Genomic DNA, 14457 nt, shown 5'->3' on the forward strand with positions numbered 1-14457 from the left:
GCAGAAGTAATCATTTCTAGATCTGCACGCGGGTTGCCTTTGGAGAAAGCGCGTATACACGCGGTTTTGGTACAGTGAAATAGCGTATGCATGATAAGGGTTGATATTTCAGGTTGTTGCTGATTCTGGTGGTTGTTGCAGAGTTCTAGATTCTGGTTTGGGTTCTGTGTTCTTGATGACAGGGTTTCAGTGATTCGGTGTTTGGTTGTTTAATGAATTATGATGCAAGTATAAGTTGATGATTGTATTGCGGTAATGTTTGCTTTGTACTCTTGGATCCAGTCTGAAAATTGATGAAACGTGGTCCCTGAAGGTTGTAGGGTCAGCACCTACGTACTAGTAAATGGATCAGCTAGTACAAGAGCTGAGGGGGTTGTAGCTCCCTTCCAAAAGTAGTTGGAAAACGAGAGAGAGGGTTGTAGCCCTCTGCAGGTTGTAGCCTGCATACTGGTAAAGGACTGCACCAGTATATTGTAAAAGAAGTTTCTCATTAAAGAAAGAAAGAGACGAATTGCAGCAGGTGGTTTTCACCCACATTGGGTTTCCACCTTATATCATGGTGTTCATGTGTGTGGCTCTTGTGTGATGATTCTGTTCTGTTATACTGCACCTGTTTACTGCTAAATTGCTTAATAATGTTCTGATGCATTTACTGAAGATAAGATTAACTGAATCATAAGATATCTGCATATACGCTAGTTGCTTTAGACACAGTCGCGTGTACACGCTGGTTCACTTAACAGAAGTCGCGTATATGTTTCTGAGTAGGAAATAGAAAAAGTTTGATTGATCTGATAATACTGATTCACCCCCCCTCTCAGTATTATTTCCAACAAGAGGAAGTTGGATTCTAAATGTGGAAAGATCAACTGCAAGCCTGTGACTACCTCGAGGATCTTAACTTTCAAGAAGTTATATGGTAGTGATGTCGGACCAGATTTGGGAAATGCCTCTCAGTTTCATAAACTCATTCGCATTAATGTTCTTGGAGAACCTCCGTCTGGACATATGTGTCGCAGTTAGCATGGTGAGCTCATATTTGGTTGAGCCTCATTGGATTGGTGCCAAGAATCTTCTGAGATATCTTCGGGGCACAATCTCTCATGGATTGAGATTCACTGCCGGAAATATGAAAACTGCATGATTATTTGAATGCAGACTGGTCAATGAGTACACATGATGAATACCACTGTGATTCTCTGTGACAACCAGAGGTGGGATTCAATTATTGAGGAATCCCATATTCGACGATTGCTCCAGCAGATAGACATCAGATATTGCCTTATCTGGGATATGGTAAGTCGATGAGCAAGGAGGCTCCATTGCATTAAGATGATGTACAGGTCGATACACTTTGTCAGAGCCCCGAGGAAAGATCAAATTTGTGATTTTCCCGAACAAATTGGAGTCGTCGAGAGACCCTTGTACAAGGGTCCCACATGTTGCATACATTGAGCTCTGGGAGCTCTGGGGACTTGCGGCTCTTACTGGAGCAACATACGACCACAGGGTGACTCACCCTTCCTGGTGGTGTGCACTAGGACAAGATGATTCACTCTCTTGTGGGACAGGATGATTCGCTCTCCTGTGGACAGGATGATTCGCTCTCCTATGAAACAAGATGACTCGCTCTCTTGTGGGACAAGATGATTCGCTCCCTTGTGGGACAGGATGATTCGCTCTCCTGTGTAGTAGGATGATTATTTCTCCTATGAGGCCTGGATGATGTGTTCTCCATGAAGATTATGTAGCAGGATGATTAGTTCTCCTGTGAGGTCTGGATGATGTGTTCTGCATGACGATTATGTAGCAGGATGATTAGCTCTCCTGTGAGGCCTGGATGATGTGTTCTGCATGGCGATTTTGTAGTAGGATGATTAGTTCTCCTGTGAGGACAGGATTGATTAAGTTCTCCTGTCGAGGCATCCTACCCATGCTGTCTAGGACTCATGGGAAGTACCTCTCATCTGATCAATGAGCAGGGAAATGAGGATAGGGACCATAGTAGTACTGACGGACACATCGTTGTATCTATCGTACTCCCTATGCTAGGATGACCTTCATTGATTTGGGATCAATGGTACTGGTCTGGGACCAGTGGTAGGAGTTGTACCTACTATGACGCTGACTTCGGGTTGGTTGAGACTGGTCTGGGACCAGTGGTACATACTCTAAGACTGACTTAGGGTCAGTGGAGGACTGGTCTGGGACCAGTGGTAGGAGTTGTACCTACTATGACACTGACTTCGGGTCGGTTGAGACTGGTCTGGGACCAGTGGTACATACTCTGAGACTGACTTAGGGTCAGTGGAAGACTGGTCTGGGACCAGTGAGAGTGGTACATGCTATGACGCTGACTTCGGGTTGGTTGAGACTGGTCTGGGACCAGTGGTACACTCTCTGAGACTGATGATACTGGTCTGGGACCAGTAGTAGGAGTGGTACCCACTATGATGTTGACTTTGGGTCAGTTGAGACTGGTTTGGGACCAGTGGTATGCACTCCGAAGGAAGGCAGCATGATGTATGAGATCATGGGCAGCATAATAAGCAGCATGATGATATGAGCATGGGCAGCATAATGATGCATGATGATATGAGCATGGGTAGCATAATGATGAATTAAATCATGAGCATGGGCAGCTTGATGATGAATAAGACCATGGAAGATGCAGCATGAAGAAGAGAGCAGCTCAGTCATCAAGGTTCAACACATGTGACAGTACAGCGAGGTGTCACACGGTAATGTGCAACAAATAGACGAGATGCAGCACTATGATAGGTGAACGAGTCACCTTAGAGAATCAGTTGAAGCAATATGTCTTCAACTGATCTCATGCCGATATCAAAAGTCAAAGTGATTGACTTCTATTGTAAATGTACTATCTCTCTCACTTTCTCTGTTGAACTTTGAAGAACATAAAAGAAGAATTGATCAAGGGTTTCCCCACATTAGGGTTTGTCCCTGGCTAGCGCCACATCTTGTGTCCTCTTGTCTTGGCTTGTCTTCTGCGATTTATATTTATGTTCTATCTGCGATTTATCTTAACGCTGATGTGATTGCTAACTGTGAAAATTTAAATAAATTGCTCTAGCATAGAACATACCTAAAATTAACAGAGAATAAAGACTCGTTACAAATTATTTTTCTAGGGCACTTTACTTCTAGTTATGGATTTAGTTTTAAGGAGGTCAAACCCTCTCGAATTTCAGATTTCTGGAGCAAGGAAGGTCAAGGTAAAACAAATGCCCATGAGGTATAATTATTTTATCTCTTGGTATTTGTTTAATTTTTTTTAAGCTATTCATTAAAATATTTAAGACGAAAATTATCATGATTTCATCTTATTGTTTGTGAACTCTTAAAAATTATATTCCTTGGACTAGGCTATTTTCTGAAATCTATAGATCTAATATTCCATAGTATATTTCAAGAATATTGATCTTAATGGGGTTAACATGGAACCATGAGTTTGCTAAATGTAGCTCGTTGCACTGAGTGGTAAGGCGCTCTTACAACCAAAGGGGAAGAAATGTGTCATATGCATAAAAGAAAATGGAATTTTTTCTAACATGTGACCTCTAATGTCAAAAAACTCAACCTAAAAAAATAAATTAAAACAAAACTAGCATAAATCTATCTTAAACCTAGAGCTTTTGAGCATCGAGAAATTTGTACTTGGATTTTTTTATCCCTCTTGATGCTCAATAGCTTTATGGTTAAGATGTATCAATTCTGTATAACAATATACTAGTTGATATAAAATTCCTTAATCACCTACAAATAATGATCATATCTAATTAAGATGTGCTTATCCTGATATATATCCAGTAGTTAGAAGAAAATAATGTTTGGGTTGTGAAGTACTCATAGGTACTAAGGCAGTTGATAGTGTTTGGGTTAACATCAATTCCACTCATTAACTCCAAAAGCCTGTTAAATGCATATTAAAAGGGGATCAAATCATTGAGAGTTGAATCTAGATAACATCACTAATGAATGTGAGATGTGTACAAGATTTTAATGCGACAATAATTGAAAATCTTAACATATATCTTTCCCTTATCTCTTGCAACATCATTTTTTCTTAAATTGTATTTTATTTTATTGATGAGAAGCAAAGAATAGGCATAATGATAATGGCATGGTTTACATGACATGGTGCATGTCATCATAGGATGAGACCCTACGGGAAAATTTCATTCCAAATATAATAGACAGCATTTCCAAGTTTAGGGGATATAAATTTTATTGAAATTCAGCAAGCGCTTCAACATTTGAAAGAAACCATACATTGGAACCATAACTATGTATAGAAGCTACAAAATTATAAACCCTGAATTACTCAACAATTTCACCAACAAGATGTATTGTCAGTGCTAATAAACCACAATAAATAATTTATGCCTGCATCAGTCCACTTTAAGTAAGAACAGTATGCTTGTTTCTTCTCTCTTTGGGTATCTTGTGTTCACAATATAAAAGATAAAATTCACATATCCATATAAGACCAGAAATGCATTTTAAAAACCAGAAGTCTTACAAGATTTTTTTGTTTTTGTTTTTCAAATATTTCAACTAACCTCAACCAATGGCTTCCCACCATGAAGCAAAACATCCACACTTCTTTCTGTCTGCAATATCATGCAAACCGAGATCTTTTAAAATCAATATAGCACAATATCACGCACCAAAATCTTAAATGCTATCTAAGTAATAAAAATAGGAGAATATTAGGTGCTGCTTTACTTGTTAATACCAAAATATAATTACATAGAGATAATTATAATTTTAAAAACTTTTTAAAGGAAAAATGCTGCTTATATTAACAAAATATAATATAAGATAATATAATTTTATTAATGTCCAACAAATGACCATAAATAGGTCAATTGGACTGTTAAGTACAATAGCGTGACATACAAAGTGCAAGTGCAAAGGAATCTCCTTGAAAAACATGACATAAGAAAAACTAGATTATGTTGTAAAACACCTAAAGTCTACAGCCTTAGGGCATGAAGCATGGAAACAAAGCAATAGTGCAATTATGTGCAAGTTCTATGGAGAATAGAGAAAAACAACCAACACTATCAGGGGGGATGGTTTGCCTAGGGCTCGATCAACCTCCCCTAATGCAATCTCTCTTCCCATCTGAGGCGATAGGGAAGAAACTCGGGATAGATGTCTAGTTAGATGATTTGGATGAACAAGGAGCTCTAGTTTGAGATGGTTCATTGTTGGGGTGTTGCAACTTGTGACCAAGCTCTAGGGGAGTTATTTGTTGTCGCCCAAATTGTACATAGAATTGTGACAACGCTTAGCGTAGGGGTTGTCACTCTGATCCCTGCCCTCTCTGTTTAACCTGTCTCCTAAATGCAGGCTAAGGGGGGTAGTCCCTATGGATGAGATGATGAAAAACTTGTTGGGAACCAACAAATCCAAGAGACACAATTGAATGGCCTAGCAACTTGGGTTAAAATTCAATGGAAAGTGAGATTATTAAGCACACTTTGATTAGATTCTTCAAAATTATGAATGAGAGACCAATGCCTTTTAAACTAATTACTTGCACAATATAGATCAATATTCCAAGTTACCAGATGAACAGTCGCTGCAGGATGCAAATTCTATCCTAACTGAAGTGCAAGACCTAGATCTAGTGTGTTATGCAAGATCTTGATTAATTTTAATTAGATGCCTAGTCTAGGTGAATCATTCCTCTCAATTCTTTTGAAACTAGTCTCAAATGCAAGTTGTAGAGAGAATCCCAAAGGAAGGAGGTTAAGGCCTCATTAACGATACCTCCCGTGGGGTTCTAACCACCTAGGTGCCTCCGTTCCTACAAGGGATTTCCCATAAGAGAACTGCAAGGTCACCTATGTTAACTGCGAAAGAGGGTCTAGACTTCTCAAATTGTGTGGGGAAGGTGGCCCTATCTTTCTTTCAACCAAGCTTATGGTTGGTGTAATATCCCCAATTTTGTGAGCATGGGAATTTTGCTTAATTTTGGTGATTTTTTTTCCCAGGAAAAAAACGTAATTTTCATTAATAGATTAAGAAAATTACATGTTGAATCTCCAGCATATATGAGATGCATTCACTTGAAGTCAGAACCACTGTTGATAATATCGGCGATATATCGCCGAATATCGGAAATATCGCGATATTTTCGGCGAGCCGATATATCGCCCCTAAAATATCGCGATATTTTCGGGTTTTGAAAATATCGCGAGATTTACAAAATATCAGCGATATTTTCGAAAATATCGCGCGACGATCTAAAATATCGCTGGGTGTGTTTTTCCGCGGCTATAAAAGACGAAAATTGGTTTTTTTTTTCTTCATTTCTGTTTCTGAGTGTTGGAGAAGAAAGGGAAAGAGTTTTGTGGTGCTTGTCAAGGAGGGTTTGAAGATCAAACGACGATTATCACCACCAATTAAGATTTTTTTGTGGATCAAAGATTGAAGAGTAGTGAGACAAACTTCATTTCTTCCATTAGCAGGTATGTTCTTAAAAACCTCTATGTTAATGATTTTTTCATAGATTTAGGGTTATGCTTGCTTGCCTCTTTGCCTACCAACATTTTGTTTCTTTGTTTTTTTCCATTTGCTATGATTTTCATGCCCATGAACCAATGCAAGGGTTTTCTCCATATTTGGACAGCAAGCTTCATTTTTTTTTTTCAACTTTCTTATGCACCCTCTTATTGCCATTTTTCATTCACATTGCAAAATGCAAATAATGTAGTAATTTTTTTTGAATGAGGTTGTTATTACTTATTATTTTTTCATTTTGTGTTGGGGGGTTTAATGCCAATTTTTTGTTTTTTTTTGTGCCCTAGGTTTGAATTAGTTCACTACAAATGTCAAATATGCCAAAAGCCTTGGACCCATTTTGGGAGTATGGGGAGGCTGTTGGTGGGGCAAATCAGGCATATATATCATGCAACTTGTGTGGGACCAAGATGTCAGGAGGGATTACACGATTGAAATACCATCTGGCTAAACTCTCTGCATATGATGCAGATGTGATGCCTTGTATGGTTTCTAGTGCAGAGGTTATACAAAAAGCTCGTGAAGCAATTGCTGAACAAGACAGAAAGAAAGCTGCTAGGGAGAGGCCAATGGTCTCAGATAGATAGCTGCTAGTTTTATTTGTTTTGCAACTTTTGCTACATATAAGTTTATAACTCATGATGATGAAATACTTTTAAAGTTTTATATATGTGATGTTGTTTTGTTTGAGTCCTTGATTGGACAATTATGACTATCAGGGATCAGCAGGATATGTGATGTTATTTTGTTTGAGTCCTTGATTGGACAATTATCAGGGATCAGCAGGATTTGGTATCGCCTTTGAAGTTTGATGTATCATTTCTATTTGACATCATATATATCAATGCCTTCTTCATATTTATGTGCCAATGTGTTTAGTTCATGTTGTTATTGCTTTATATGTTTAGAAATCTGAAAAAAATGAATATATTATGCATTTTTTATGCTTGCAGATATTTGCCGATATTTTTCTGATATTTTCGCCGATATTGCCGATAAGATATTTTCCGGACCCTCGCCGATATTTTCCCGATACCGATATTATCAACACTGGTCAGAACAGTTAATGTTCAGTATCACTATTTACAAATATCAGCCTGATATTTACAAAAAGTAAATCAAAACAGTATTAAAACATATAGTCCATAATGAGTCCAGAAAATAATTGTAAATGCAAAAAGCAAAAAAAGGAATGATCATGAAGATCATTCCGAGAGATTTCCATCCAATTCGATGAATGGATGATGAAAGAACTGGAAAAATTCCCCATCTCTAAATTCCTGAATCAACCATTGTCTCCTGATTAGCTGTGCGGGCTCTTTGGAAACAAGATCAACGACTTCATTCCTTTCCCTGTATATGTGAGAGCATACAATAAAATCAAATTGTGATTTTAAAGAGAGGACATCCTCCAGTAAATCCTTGAGTGTGTGCAAGTGACAGTGATATTCAGCATTGATCCAATTTATGACAAGCTGTGAGTCCCCAAAAATCTGAATCCTATGGCAGTTTTGTTCTAGTGCAAATAAGAGAAGGTGTCTTAAACTGTTTAGCTCCGCAAAATTGTTTGTGCCCCTCCCATGACCCACTTTGATTTTGAAACAAAGGTGTTCATTTATGTGGAGAACTACACCCCCCTCACAACCCACCGCTTGAGCCGAGCCATTGAAATAAGCCCAGGGAGTGCTTTTGTCAATAACTTCATGAGAGATGACCCTATTGCTGTGGCAAACAGTATCCTTGGGAATCAGGTTGAAAATGGCTAAAATGTTGTTACAGGTGACTGACCAGTGGATCGAAGCCTCATGAAAGATAAGGTGGTTCCTGTTCAGCCAGATTCCCCAGCAAACTATCAGTGGAAGATTCCTGGCTTTTTGTGAGGCTTCCTCGGTCCACCAACAGAGCCAAGCTTCTTCAATATTTTGGCCTTCCCATTTTTTATCCATGTTGAGTGAGATTGCAATGAAAGACCAAACTTCCGTAGAAACCGGGCAATGGAGAAACAAATGGTCTGTATCCTCTGCTTCGTTTTTACAGAGACTGCATCTGGAGGGACCCTAGAAAGCACGTTTCATAAGATTAGTTTCTGTTGGGACCTTATTTGAGAGGATGCACCACATGAAGAGTCGAGACTTGTGTGGAGCTTTTAGTTTCCATAAGTGTCGCCACCACCAGCAGCCATTTCCCAAAACCCGAGCCTCCATAAGGGCCGCATATCCATCTTTTGGGGTATACAGACCATGAGTAGAGGCCTAGATGATCTCGTCTTCCCAGTCTGTAATTCTGATGTTGGCTTCCTCCAGAGCCCCAATGAAACGATGCCAGACCCTACGCCATCTTTCCGGTATACCCAGGGTCCCAAAATCCAGCCATTGTTGCATAGCCTAGGCTGGGCGCCCAACCACAGAAATATGTGCAATCTAGGTGATACCAACCTCAGAAAGGCAGAAACGCATATCTCTCGGGAGAATATGAGCATTCCCACAACCAACCCAAGCATCCATGCCAATTCTTACCTGCTTGCCATTGCCAATCCGCCAGGCTAAACCATCCTTGATAATGCTTAGGGATTGGGAGATGGCCTTCCAAATGATCGAGGCACCAGGTAAAGTCTGACAGGGTCTACGGATCCAATCGATAACAGATAAAGGATGGATGTACTTATTATAGACCACCTCTTTCCAAAGACTCGCAGAATTGATGATTTTCCAACCCATCTTGGCCGCCAGAGCTTTAGCAAAATCCTAGAGATCCTTTAAACCCCATCCACCCCAATTTTTTGGTTTTGCAATCCTGTCCCAGCGAACCCAAGCAAAAGTACGCCCCTTGTTTTGACCCCGCCAAAGGAAGCGACAACAAATCTGTTGAATCCTGCTGAGAATGCCCTTTGGGATCTAGGCAAGGGTCATCTAGTATACCAGAATGGCCTCCAACACCGTCTTTATCAGAGTGAGCCTGCCTGCTCTAGAGAGCCATCACTGCTGCCAAATGTTTATGTGGCTTTTGATTTTGGCAATAAGCCACGACCAGTCGACAATGCGGTAACCATTCGGTTTCAGCCTGAAACCAAGATATTTGAGGCCTGATTCCAGCTCTTGCTTGACGAAAGTGAATTGTTGTGTAGCATACCTTATCTCATTTTGAAGGCATGAAGCGAAAATGATGGTAGATTTGTCATAATTTGGCTCCATACCTGTAGCTTTACAAAACAGTGATAGAATGTTCTTGAAACAAGAGGAATCTCGGAATGAACCATTTAAAAATATAAGTACATCATCTACAAACAATAGATGCGAGAGGGATGTGATGTCAGAAATCAAGACCACCCCCCTAGCGCTCCTATTGAGCGAGCATTTTTTAATAATCTACTTAATCCTTCCATGATCAAAAGAAAAAGTAGGGGGGATAGAGGGCATCCCTGTCTCAGCCTACGTTCCGCATGGAAGAAACCAAATGCAGCCCCATTAATGAGAATACTAAAGGAGGCAGAAGAGAAACGACACATGATCCAGTTAATGAATGTTGGAATTTCTAAGTCTATCCATTAGAAATTCTTCCTGTACTATCTGATTTATTTCTTCCTACTTGTTCTGTTAATTAACAAGTTATTTACCGTGTAAATACAGAAAATAAATACAAGTACAGTCTCAACACATACAGATCATCAACTAAAGGAAAACAAGCACACAAGTGACACCATTGTTTTTGGACTAATGTCCCTGAAAAAACCCAATGCAGGAAAACCAGTGCAGCTATCTGAGGGTTTTATTATTAAGCAGTTTCAGAATACAATCTGGGTGTCGGAAATGGATCACCCAACAGAGAATGCCCTCGGCAATAGTACCTCTCAGTCGGAGACAGATATTCTGGGTAAATCACCTGATGAATGATCCCACAACAACACTGCAGCACTTATGCTGCTCTCTGTCACCCTGATAGGAATTGTGTCACCCTATCCATCTCTCAGCTCCAATTTGACCCACGAGATCTCCCAACATCAGCCTCTCGGGGCTCTACGTTAGCCTCTAGAGCCTTTGTGTCTCCCACTTTGGCCCTCCTTAGGCTTTGTGCAACTCTTGGCTGCCTCTGCGTGACCTCTAGCTGGCTCTACGTCAATCCTCTCCCGGCTTTTGCGTTGATGCTCTCGGTACTATCTCTGCCTCTCTGCTATGTATTCACTGCCCTCAACTGTAACTTAGATCACTCACTCAATTTCCTCAGCAAACCCTGCCCCAGAAAATCAAGTTCTTGATCTCTCACGGTGTGTCCTCCAACTGACCCTCAAACCTCCTCTTATACTTTTCTCGTTGGTCCATCAACGACCGAGATTAAATCTCTAATCAACGGCTCAGGTTAGATTTGGCTTGATCCATGACTTTTGGAACCATCTAACCCAGTTTTATGTTAATACCCATTAATATTTTATTTTTCCTAAGTTTAGACTTAGGTACTCCATTAAAAATATTAATTATTTTAATATCTCCCAAACCGGTTAGAATCTGCCCAAACCATTTCTGGGTCTTGGAAATCTCATGTGCTTTAGCCTCTCCACCAATTTTCGTGGCTAGAGCACATCCGATGCTACCCCAAATCAACACTCCCTCTTAGCGGGGACTGTGCTCTAGTAATACTCCTCACTGAGTATCACCGTGATCATCCAACATCAGTCCCTGTGCTGATGCTAGGCATTCCTGTCCAACATCCTCTGCACTATTGCATCCTATACTGTTGTCCATGGCCCTGCCACTGCCACTGCTGCATCTGTACAACAGCTCCCTCTACATCCGTGCTGCTGCCCATGGCCCTGCCACTACCACTGCTGCATTGTGCTGCCGATAGCATTGCCACTGCTAATCGCTGCACTGCAACTCAGTTACTGAGAAGTAAGTAACTGATCCTCCCAATCTGACATCTCTGTCAGGCCAGAAACACTCTTGATGCTGAAGCTCCCTCTGTCGCTAACAAGTGCTCCCTCTACTGACCTCTGCGTTGCTACAACAACTCCATGCATCTCTCACTGTTGCCTCACGTTGTCCCAGGACTCTTGCACTGTATCACTCTTTTTTGCCCCATCCACATCCATCTCTACCGACATTTGCCAGTGCTGCTACTCCTCTTCGGGGCTCCCGTAGCAAGGTATAATCCAAGAGGTTGGGTACCTCGAGGATCTTGCCCCTCATCACCTGTAGTCTGTCTCACTACAGCTCAATGTCTCCCCACTTTCTCTCAAGTGGCGCATGAGCACTCATGGCACAATCGTCATCTGTCTCCACTTCTTCCTCCGCCCTCGCTGGTGCTACCTTGGTCTCAGAAGCCTCTCCCTTGCTCTTCTTCCTAGGACATTGGTTCGCATAGTGACCCAGTTCCCCACAATGGAAGCACTTGACCTTGGAGAGGTCCTTCTTCTTCCGTTTCTCCCACTTTCCCATAGATGCTAGAGCCGCATCCTCCTCTTCCTCCTTGATTTTGACCCCTTTACTGCTACTCCCCACCTTGGTCAGCCATTTGATCTCTTCTTGACGAAGCGCTGCCCACAATTCCTCCCAATCCAGAAGGTTCGACCTGCCCAGTAAGCTCTAGACAAATACCTCCCAATCCTCTGAGACTGCGTTTAGTACGGTCCTCACCAACATCTCCTCATCCGGCATGGCCCATACGGAAGTCAGCAAATACCGGATCTCTGTCAATTGCCCAAGGAAGATATCTATCTGCTCGCCCCTCTGCATCTGGTATGACCGCAACTAATTTTCAAGTAACATCTTCCTCTGCACGGAAGTATACTGATACAATTTTGCCAGGGCCTCCCACATTGCATTTGCTGTGTCTTTTTCAACGATATGTGGTACTACATGGTCCTTGACCCCGTCAAGGATGATGCTCTTGGCCCTCGCCATTGCCTCCTCGTACTTTTCGTTCTCAGCCGGGTCAATTGGGATTGCTATCGTTTTCAAGGCAAAGTGCTTGAGACGATCCCTGTCTAGAATAGACAAGATCCTGGCCTTCCAGACTATGAAGTTTGAGGCTTTGTCCAGTTTGTCCTGATCTCTTACTCCATTCACTGCCATTTCGCTGCTCCTCTTCTGAGGCTCTCTACTTCTCTCCTAGAAGTTCTCGGTGTGACTCCCTCTGAGCCTCGATTTCCCTCCTGGAAACCCCTCTACCAATGTCGAGATGCCCCCACTCCGATCGTTAGTGCAGCTGCAACATTGATCCAAATTTCTTGGCTAGAAATCCTCGGCAACAACTCCCTCCTCCTTGGTCTTGCCCTGTTAGCTACTGTTCTGACTGCAGTACCCCACCAACTTCACTTCGCAACTTAACCACAGCGTCCTATGCCCCAACAAATTGAAGGTTAGAGCCTCTAGGCTCTGCGCAATCCCAGCACTAGCAAAATATGCACCTCCTAGCCATGAGCGTCAATCTTTCCTGACTGAGAAAGATGACTGGGCATTGCGTAGGTCAGGTTTGCTCCTCTCTGCCACTCCGCTGATCCTCTTCTCGACTCGAACTGATGATGCAGGCACTGCGTCACCCCTTCCTTGCTACTTTTCCGCTAGGAACAACTTTTGTTACTCGGGACCGCTGTTTCTGTTGCTTCTGCTCTGCTCGGCTGATGCCCTCAGTTATCCTGTGATCTACAACCACGCTCTGATACCATGTTGGAATTTCTAAGTCTATCCATTAGAAATTCTTCCTGTACTATTTGATTTATTTCTTCCTATGTGTTTTCTTAATTAACAAGTTATTTACCATGTAAACACTGAAAATAAAAACAAGTACAGTCTCAACACATACAGATCATCAACTGAAGGAAAACAAGCACACAAGTGACAGCGTTGTTTTTGGACTAATGTCCTCGGAAAAACCCAGTGCAGGAAAACCAGTGTAGCTATCTGAGGGTTTTATTATTAAGCAGTTTCAGAATACAATCTGGATGCCGAAAATGGCTCACCCAATAGAGAATGCCCTCGGCAATAGTACCTCTCAGTTGGAGATAGATATTCCGGCTAAATAATCGGATGAATGATCCCATAGCAACACTGCAGCACTTTTGCTGCTCTTTGTCACCCTGATAGGGACTGCGTCACCCTATCCAGCTCTCCGCTCCAATATGCCCCACGAAATCTCCTAGCGTCAGCCTCTGGAGCCTCTGCGTCTCCTACGCTGGCCCTCCTCAGGCTCTACGCAACTCCTGGCTGCCTCTACGTGGCCTTTCGCTGCCTTTGCGTGGCCTCTAGATGGCTCTGCGTCAACCCTCGCGCAGCTTTTGTGTTGATGCTCCCGGTACTATCTTTGCCTCTCTACTATGTATTCACTGCCCCTCAGCTGCAACTCAGATCACTCACTCAATTTCCTTAGCAAACCTACCCCAAAAAATCGAATTCTTGATCTCTCATGGTGTGTCCTCCAACTGACCTTCAAACCTCCTCTTAAACTTTTTTCGTTGGTCCATCAACGACCGAGATTAAATTTCTAATCAACGGCTAAGATTAGATTTGGCTTGATCCATGACTTTTGGAACCTTCTAACCTAGTTTTATATTAATACCCATTAATATTTTATTTTTCCTAAGTTTAGTCTTAGGAACTCCATTAAAAATATTAATTATTTTAATATCTCCCAAACCAGTTAGAATCTACCCAAACCATTTCTGGGTCTTGGAGATCTCATGTGCTTTAGCCTCTCCACCAAATTTTGTGGCTAGAGCACATCCGATGCTACCCCAAATCAACAATGAAAAGATGGGGGAAGCTGATATGGGTGAGCATGAGTTGAAGGTAGGTCCAACTCGCACGGTCAAAGGCTTTGGAAAGATCGATCTTGAGGATAATGGCCTTTTTGGAGAGAGTTTTGATCGAGTGAAGGCCTTCCTGAGTGGTCCCAATGGCTTCATGGATCTGA

At 41.8% G+C, this 14457-nt stretch overlaps 1 protein-coding gene across 1 annotated transcript in view; it reads right to left on the reverse strand.

Moving 5' to 3' along the window:
- Positions 1–14457, reverse strand: part of LOC149206164 (uncharacterized protein ycf45-like) — a 330357-nt gene that overhangs the window by 44712 nt on the left and 271188 nt on the right. The window contains exon 7 of the mRNA XM_089397614.1: positions 4584–4634. Coding sequence (XP_089253740.1) covers positions 4584–4634 — 51 coding nt within the window. The remainder of the gene's footprint in view (positions 1–4583; positions 4635–14457) is intronic.

Source organism: Pinus tabuliformis, chromosome 1_2, assembly GCF_031772625.1.
Source record: "Pinus tabuliformis cultivar Carrire ecotype Pingquan chromosome 1_2, CPIR1, whole genome shotgun sequence".
Classification (NCBI taxonomy): domain Eukaryota; kingdom Viridiplantae; phylum Streptophyta; class Pinopsida; order Pinales; family Pinaceae; genus Pinus; species Pinus tabuliformis.